At 45.0% G+C, this 8,887-nt stretch overlaps 2 protein-coding genes across 6 annotated transcripts in view; one reads left to right on the top strand and one right to left on the bottom strand.

Annotated features, from left to right (window-relative positions):
- Psmd13 (proteasome 26S subunit, non-ATPase 13) overlaps positions 1-7,538 on the bottom strand; it is a 13,059-nt gene extending 5,521 nt beyond the window's left edge. The window contains exons 1-7 of the mRNA XM_026781707.1: positions 7,356-7,538; positions 6,206-6,284; positions 3,335-3,369; positions 3,191-3,246; positions 2,919-2,962; positions 2,661-2,747; positions 458-629 (exon numbers count right to left, since the gene is read on the bottom strand). Coding sequence (XP_026637508.1) covers positions 458-629; positions 2,661-2,747; positions 2,919-2,962; positions 3,191-3,246; positions 3,335-3,369; positions 6,206-6,284; positions 7,356-7,450 — 568 coding nt within the window. The 5' untranslated portion in view covers positions 7,451-7,538. The remainder of the gene's footprint in view (positions 1-457; positions 630-2,660; positions 2,748-2,918; positions 2,963-3,190; positions 3,247-3,334; positions 3,370-6,205; positions 6,285-7,355) is intronic.
- Positions 7,483-8,887, top strand: part of Sirt3 (sirtuin 3) — a 26,746-nt gene continuing 25,341 nt past the window's right edge. For 3 of the 5 annotated variants that reach the window (XR_003377317.1, XM_026781700.1, XM_026781699.1), the window contains exon 1: positions 7,483-7,758. Coding sequence is in view for 2 of the 5 variants with exons in the window: in XM_026781700.1 (XP_026637501.1) it covers positions 7,502-7,758 (257 nt within the window). In the remaining 3 variants the exon portion in view is untranslated. Of the gene's footprint in view, positions 7,759-8,073; positions 8,150-8,887 lie in introns of those variants that run through there. The other 2 variants (XM_026781705.1, XM_026781702.1) reach the window with 2 other exon arrangements.

Genomic DNA, 8,887 nt, shown 5'->3' with positions numbered 1-8,887 from the left:
AAAAGAAAAAATGTTGAAAATTTCTTCCAAACTCACTCTCCTTTTATTTTCACCAAAATTCTCTGGTTACTTTTCCTTCCATTTTCAGATTCCCAAAGGGCTCTGTAATTTATTTCCACAGTATGAAATACTCCTTTTAGAGCAAAGGTCTCAGCTGTAGGGATTCCATATGCCCTCCACCCTGTAGAGGGTTGGAGAGGCACACCACCACAATACCTATAGGATCTGACTCAGCTTCTAAGACGGACCTACAGAAGAGTGAAGAGACTGAGAAAGATGGGCTTGCATGGACTTGAATCAACACCAGAGAACATAAGATGTAAAACTGAGAATGTACACAAAGCTTTCCGCTTTAAAAGCGATGTGCCCCTGACAGAGTTAAGCCTTCTTCAGCACCTCACAGCTGCTATGCTCAGCCATGGATCTCTGAGTGCTGAGAAGTGTGAGGGCCCAGTACCTGGAAGATCCTTGATGTCGACACAGCCCAGAAACCGTAGAGCATCTTTATAGTAGGACGCATGGTTTCCAATTGTTTGATAGTATTTACTGGAGAGGTCATAGAAACGACTGTGAACTGATGTCACCCCAGGGAGATTGTTGAGCATCTCTTCAACATCTTCAATGGTTTCCTACACACAAGAAGTAAAATCGCCTTTCAGCTTAAAAGATCTTTAAAGTGACACAAAATAAAAAGTCTAAGCTACCAGGGCAAAGACTGATAACATTAGTTAGACTGACTACAAAAATGAAAACTTGGGTTCATCCAAAATATAGAATAAAATACAAAGGCAAGCTGTAGACTGGCAGAAGACATTTATAGGCTGTGTAACTCCACATCCTATGAGGTAACGAGCAAGAAAATGTGAAGGACGCAGTAGACAAGCAGCAAAGACAGCAACAAGCAATTAAGAGAAGCAGAGGTGGGAGTGGGGTTGCTGCAAACCACCAGCAGCTGAGAAATGCAAAATTAAACCACCTGACCTCCACTGGGTCATGAAGAACTAAATAGCGTGAAAATATCAAAAGCCGGAAACAGGGAGCTTCAGAGGGGCCTGAAAGGTTTAGTAGAACACCTCACACTACCACCTTCAGACACACACCCAGGGAGACCAAGTAAGAAATGCTAACATGAACAGCACTTGTAATGCAATAAACAGCTCAAGTTCCTTTACAGGAGAATAGCTACATATGCTATAAAACACGTATACAATGGGATAGCACCCGGGGTAAAAATGAACGGCCTACACATACCAACTTACGAGCCTGGCTAGGGAAGACCAAAATATTTATATGTATCTCCAGTTAATTTATCCACTTGAGAGATCTAGAATCACCCAGAAGACAACCTCTAAGCATGTCTGTGAGGGACTTTCTAGATTGGGGTAAATGAGGCAGGAAGACCCATCCTAAATGTTGGCACCATTCCAAGAGCAGCGGTCTTGGACTAAAAAAAAAAAAATGAAGAAATTGCTAAGTATCAGCTTTTCTCTGTTTCCTGACTGCAGACCGATGTAACCAATCACTTCTTGGTCCTGCAGCCAAGTTTTCCCTGCATAAACTTCCATCCCATAAGTTTCTTCTTGTCAGTTATGTGGTCATAGCAACAAGAACAGTAACTGGTGCACATGGGTGAGATGGTCCTGCTGGGGGACTGGCTGAAGTCCCAGAACGCCCAGACAGCACTCCTCATTGTGTCATAGCTTTCGATGTGTCTTAAATTCCTCAAGCAAATGTAGTTAGAGTGCATGTGATTTGGGACGAGGAAGCAACAAGGGAGGACTTTTTAGGCCAATGAAAACAAACACTTCCAACCACTACTTCCACTATTTTTGTTAACATTATGGTTACCAAAATGAAGGCAAAACTTTTGTTTGTGCACTCGCAGTCTGTAGATAAACATGGTGGACAACCACCATGTTAGTTATGTTAGTCTCACTGCCACCTCTACTCATGCCTCTCTCACAAACTGGACAAAAACTAAAAACAGCACAAATGGGATCAAAGAGATGGCACAGCCATTAAGAGTACTTGCTGCTCTTGCAGAGGACCCAGCTTCAGTTCCTGGTACCCACAATGGCAGCTATAATTCCAGTTCTAGAGGATGCAATGCCCTCCTTCAGGCCTCCACTGGCACTGCATGCACGTGATGCACAGACACACATAAGATAAAAACAAATCTCTCTCTCTCTCTCTTTTTTTTTCCTCCTGGCTTTTTTGAGACAAGTTTTCTCTGTAGCTTTGGAGCCTGTCCTGGAACTAGCTCTTGTAGACCAGGCTGGCCTTGAACTCAGAGATCCATCTGCCTCCTGAATGCTGGGATTAAAGGTGTGTGCCCCTACCGCTACCATTTAATTTTAAAAAAATCTCTCTTTTTTAAAGGCATAAATACAGACAGGAAACTTCAACAACATAAGAGGAAGAAAGAGAACAGGGAAACATATCGCCTGCCATGATGAGAGCCCACAGGCTTTATACAACTGAGACCATAAGGAGTCCTGACTAGATGGACAGCCACAGGGAGTAAACGTCTTCACAGCAACTTAACCTTAAATGGGAAAACAAAAGCAAAACCAAACAAACAAAACAATCAGGTGGCAAAGAGTAAACAAAGGGGAAATGTAGGTCAGAATGTGAGAAGGTACGTATTATTGTGCTCTCACCTTTGTAGCCTGTAGATCCCCGATGTTTAGTTTCAGAGCCCCGATAGCTGTTTTACACAAGATCACTGCTTCATCACTACTTTTAACCTGAAGAGATTTAAAAAAAAAAGAAAGTAAAGAAAAAGGGAACCTCAGAAACTGTAAAGCGAGTTGTTCCTTGGGCATTGACTTGAGACCAGGAATGTGACTTCTACATGAGTAGACATACATTACGAATCACATATATATCAGAAAATGCCTTTCAAACTTCATATTTACCTTCTCACGAGTCTTTTCCAGGAAAGTAAGAGCCACATTAGGATCTAGAATAGAAACATGAGCAAAGTCAGACCTACCAACAGCAGCTTTTTACCACCTAAGACATCTTTAGGCAAGAAAACAGTGACATTTCTCTCCCAAGTGCACCGATGCTAGCCTGGGACTATGTGACTCAGGCTGTCATCACTGCTCGGTCAGTACTGGCACCTCAGAGGGCATCACTAACCCTGGCCAATTTGGTATTCTCTATTATGAAACAAACAGAGGCTTACCAGTCATCTGTCTAACCACATGAAGAATTATTTCTACCAGGGACAAAGGGTTTACCCTGAAATAAAAATCACCAGTTTTTGAGTGTTAAAAACCACTAATGTATTATTTTCAAAGTAGAAAACTAACAAAAGGGGATTGATTACCTGTGTTCAAATTCACTGATGAAGTTTTCGTAAAGCTGCAAACCAAAGATGGAGAATTAGTACAGAGAAAGCTTCACTCTGTGAAACCAGACTCTGAAAACTACTTCTGGTCAGAGCTGCAGCACTGACTGTCAGGTGCAAGTGTGCAAACCACAATGCGCGTCACATAGAAAGCACTGCCTAAGCCTCTGCTGAATGAAGGAGAACCAACCATCTCACATAAATGATCACCAATAGACTATTGAAGAAAATCAGAGCTCCTAGCTTTGAGACTCATAACACTGGTCTATAAGAGTCTCCTAAACAGCCAGGTAGGTGATGGTGGTGCAAGACTTTAATCCTAGTACTTGGGAGGCAGAGGCAGGCGGATCTTTGTGATCCTGGTCTACAGAGCTAGTTCCAGGTCACCCAGAGCTACAAAGAGAGTTTGCTTTAAAAAAACCAAACAATAAAATAGAATAAATCAGGGGTTGGAGAGATGGCTTAGCGGTTAAAAGCACTGGGGCTCATCCAGAGGTCCTAAGTTCAATTCCCAGCAACCACATGGTAGCTCATAACCACCTACAGTGGGATCTGATGCCTTTCTCTGGCATAAAGTCATACATGTAGATAAAGCGCTCAGTTACATAAATAAATCTTTTAAAAAATCTCCTAAATATCAAATCCTAAATTGTTCTTCCAAGGTGCTCAGTACAATAGCTGCACCAGGGTGAAGCATTCCTAATCAAACAGAATAGAGTTCCTTCAGATTTCAGAAGGTTCTAGGCCTTCGATAGGCCTGTGTTACCATTTCTTAGCCACTCAGCACACACAAGCACCTCCTCAGACACTAGGCCAGTACTACAGACACACCATGAGAGGCAAATGCTGAGGTTCAGGATGCTCCTAAACTACTGGAGAAGACAGAACAAGCGAACGGTAACATTCTTAGTTTAAGAAACACAGAAAAGGATGGGAGAAGTGGCTTGGTGGTTAAGAGCACTTGCTGCTGTGGCAGAGAACCTGGGTTCAGGTCTCACTACCCACATGATGGTTTATAACCATACCTAACACCTGTTCCAGGGGATCTGATGTCCTCCTCTAACCTCTGAGAGCACCAACCATGCCCACAGTACCCATACACACATGAAGGCAAAACATTCTTTTTTTTTTTTTTTTTTTTGGTTTTTCGAGACAGGGTTTCTCTGTGGTTTTGGAGCCTGTCCTGGAACTAGCTCTTGTAGACCAGGCTGGTCTCGAACTCACAGAGATCCGCCTGCCTCTGCCTCCCGAGTGCTGGGATTAAAGGCGTGCGCCACCACCGCCCGGCTTCAAGGCGAAACATTCTTATACATAAAAACCTCCTCAAAAAAAAAAAAAAAACAAGGGGGAGGGGTATATCAGTTGAAGACTAGAAAAGGATAAATATGCACCACTATGATATAGAATATGCAACGTGTCTGATTTATCATTTCCCCACATGATCTGAGAGACAGAACACCCAGCAAAATCTTTAGGCTTACAAGTGACTGCAAATTCTTAAGGGTGATAAAATGTCAAACTGATAAACAAAAATCCCAAGAAGATCTTAAGCCCCAGGAGATGAGGTAGTGAGCGGTAAGCTTCATTATGCACAATATAATGTATCCAGGAGTAAGAACTCAAGCTACGAGTCCAAGCTAACTTCCCCTTTCAAAATCAGACGGCAGGACAGAGTTGAGAAAAGAGGCTTCTGCTGAGGAAATCCAGGGGTATCTGACAGCGCATCTGTGAGGCATGGGAAAGAGTTGAGAAAAGAGGCTTCTGCTGAGGAAATCCAGGGGTATCTGACAGCGCATCTGTGAGGCATGGACAGAGTATGCATTTCTATTTTTTCTGCAGATAAAATTCGAAAACTGCGCTATTACAGAGAGCATATCATGCAGGCCCCTCCAGCTCTCTCACCTTCAACTGCAGACATTCTCTTTTCTATACTACCCAGGACAGAAATCTCTGGGCAAGTGGAACCAGTGTGCATGGATGGGCTGGGAGAACTGGGAAGTGAGGGGAGCTCTTTAAATGGTCCCTTCTCCTTACTAATCTTTCTGTGTAAGCCAGGCTAGTCTCGAACAACTGATCTTCCAGCCTCAAGTTTCTAAGTGCTGGGATTACAGGTATGCCACCGTGCAGGTTTGATTTTGCTTGTTTGTTTGTTTGGTGGTGGTGTTATGTGAGGCTCAGAGAGCCTTGTTTGTTTGTTGGTAGTGTTCTGTAAGGTTCAGAGGCCTTGTGGATATTATTAAACACATACTCCCATTGAGCCATGTTTCCAGCTCTAGTCAACATTTTTAGAAACCAGAAAGTCTGTTTCAATGCAGTGATTTATTAGCCATGACCTATGGTGATTCATCTACGTCTGCTATTCCATTAAGAAGACACAGTGATAAAATACTGTCCCAGTGTTGTCACAGAGGGCATAGTGCTTATAAGAGTCCGTGGCACAAAGTGATTGCTGAAAAGATGCAGCTTTCTGTGACCATCAGAAAGGCCATCCTTTTTCTTTAAAAGTTCAGGAGTAGAGCCAGGCATGGTAGCACACGCTTTTTAAAACCTGGAAGGCCAAGGAGGTTGACTGTGAATTTGATTCCAGCCTGGTCTACACAGCAAGTTCCTGGTCGGTCAGAGCCTATCTCAAACAAACAAACAAACAAATAAACAGAAAGTAATGAACAGGCACTGGAGAGATAGCCCAGAGATAGTTAAGAACATTTTGAGTTCTAGCCTCCTTGGGCATCTACACACATATTGCACGCGCGCGCTCTCTCTCTCTCTGATACACACACACTAAAATTTTTTTAAAAAAAGTCTTTGAGTATACCCAACATAATCTGACCTAGTATGGCAAGTCATTACCTTAATGAGACCATCTCCTTGGGCAAAGCACGGGTCCTGGACAAAATCAAGCACCTGAAGTGTGAGCTGATGCCACAACCTAAAAAACAAAAAGTGCTTCAGACACATAAACTAACAGGAAGTAACAGATACCTTCAGCTTTAAAGCATCAAGCACTACTGAGGGCCCACTACCCAGTACAGTAGTTAAAGCATATGCCAATTAATTCAAATACATTTCTTAACTCTGTTACCCTTGGTCACTTAGCCTAAGACTCGGTTTTCTTAGGTAACAATGGAGAACATCTTTTGAGACTGCGTCAGCACTCACTTTGAGTGTCAACTGGAATCCTACTGCTATATTTTGAACTCCGTGCTCTCTTATTTATTAGCTGAATATCTCATGAAGGAATAGAAAGCTGATCCTGAGTCTCCTCATCTGAGGATGAGATGAAGGATGAAATAAGCCAATATCAAAGTATGCCAATATCTACATCTTTAGGACACTGACACAGCACATTTCACCCAATGGCTAAAGGCTAATATTTAACAGTGCACATAAAGTGCTTTGAAACATACAACATGTTACCCACCAAACACCGAAAAATTTCTCGTGAAAACATTAATAGTAGAAAACTGCTGAACACCGTCAAAACACATGAGTGTCTGTGTGGAAAGGTTCTCCAGGAAAGCTGTTTCTTCATGGAACGCTCTAGATCAATGTCAGCAATTTGTAACTGTTCTGAAGTTCATCCTGTTTCTAATCAAACGCAAGCACTAAGATCTCTCCACTGGCAAAAAGGCCAATGGGAAATATAACAAAAAAACAGAGGCAGTGGAGGATGAATCAACGATTCTAGAATCAAGAAGAAATTACAAGTGGTAGACAATCATACCGCGGTTTAGTACAAATTACCAGGGCCCGTGTGTCAAACGGGGTGGCACCTTAGCCTCAAAACTATTTGCTTGTCTGAATTAAGAGCTAGCATTCACAGGCCAGCTAGAGCCCCTTTAGTTAAGACCATACAGAAGACAAAGCCTGTCACAGCCAGTACGTTTATGGAAAGTAGGGAGTCTAGATTCAAGAACCCTGGCAACAGATGTTTCTTTGGCTGTCGCCCCTTTCAGGCGCTCCCAGCGCCCTCTCCCTCCCGTCCACCCTCAGAGCTCACTTCTTCGTGTACAGCTCCTCCAACCGGTGCCAAATGGCGGCCTGGCCCGGGCCGGAGCTCTGGCTCTGCTGTAAGAAGGCCGGCACATCCTTCATGATTGCAGAGATCTGAGAACAGAAAACACAAAATAGCCTGAACCGGCAGGGATGGCGGACGGAAGTGCTCGCTCACTTCCGGCACCGCGCCGCGCGGGGCATGCCGGGAGCGTCCCAGTCCGGGCTGGTCGCGGTCGTCAAGGTAACCGCGTTCTCGGCCGGCCAAACTTCTCCCGCGTACTAGGCCCTCCCCTGGAGGCGTTAAAGAGTAGAGCTGCCTGGGGACAGCCGGTCACCGAGTGGTCACGTGGCCTCAAGCCTTCGGACGTGGGTCCCCTCAAACAGGGATGGAGTCTGGCGAGGACTAGGTGTGATGAAATTCCTGACCGCGGTCAGCGCTCAGAGAGCACTAGTTATCACCCTCCCGGTCAAGAAGGTCGAGCCCAGGGTTAACCGAGGAAGCCTCCGAGTTTGGCTTCCCAGAGTCCCATAGCACGGGAAGCTGCCCGCACCGGACCCTGTTACCGTGCCTGGAGCTGGGCTGGGCCCCGTGTGCGGCAGAGGCGGGGTGATGATGGCGCTGGGGGGGCGGGACTTGGCACGAGGGGGCGGGGATAAGGGTGTCGGGCGGGGCTTAGCTAAGCACGTGGGCGGGGATTCAGAAGACACTTGACCCTCTAGGCGCCGTCTCCCTGCTGAGCATCATGGCGCTGAGCGGTCGACTGGCTTTGGCCGCGCTCAGACTGTGGGGCCCCGGAGGTGAGCCACGGCAGGGAAACCACCGGGTCCCGCAGATAGGCAGTCGGAGGTGTTTTAGGGGCGGGCAGCTGAAAGCAATTGAGGTCATGAGAACCTGGCAGGTGCGCTCTTCCACAAGGCTCGACTGATCGGCCTCATCTGTCCCTCATCTCTTTAAAGATTTTTTTTTTTAAATGCAGCTATTTCCATTGCAGCATGGTCTTTGAATCGTTTTGTGGAAGTTCATTGTATGGGTGTCTCACACTTTCTGTGACAGAAAGTATGACATACTTTCTATTTCCTAAGCTCGAATAAGTTGTGTTGAATAACCTTGTTTGCGCGCCGTTCTGAGGATGGATTCCCAATAGTCTGCCTTGTGTAAAGTTTATGGCTTGTGTGGTTTTGAGACTGGGTCTCCTAGTTCGTACTGACCTCCAGCTGGCTGTGTGAAGGACTTATGACCTTGAACTTCCCAGCCTCCTGTTTCCCCCTTTAGCTGCCGAGATTACAGTCACGTGCCGCCCTTGTCCAGTTGTTGTTTGTTTTAATTGACCCCCATAAAGGTTGTGAAGTTAAAATTTCACTAACAGACTGTCTGCAAAATAGTAACATGTTTTGTATAGTTCTGGAAATGATCTATGACGAGCTTATTTTCAGTTTCAAACGGGTGAGTTTAGAGAGAGAAATCATCACATTGATATTCAAAAATATCCAACAGAAGCCGGGTGGTGGTGGCGCACACCTTTAATCCCAGCACTC

This window comes from Microtus ochrogaster, chromosome 8, assembly GCF_000317375.1.
Source record: "Microtus ochrogaster isolate Prairie Vole_2 chromosome 8, MicOch1.0, whole genome shotgun sequence".
In the NCBI taxonomy this organism is placed as follows: Eukaryota; Metazoa; Chordata; class Mammalia; order Rodentia; family Cricetidae; genus Microtus; species Microtus ochrogaster.
This window is presented reverse-complemented; position numbering and strand designations above follow the sequence as displayed.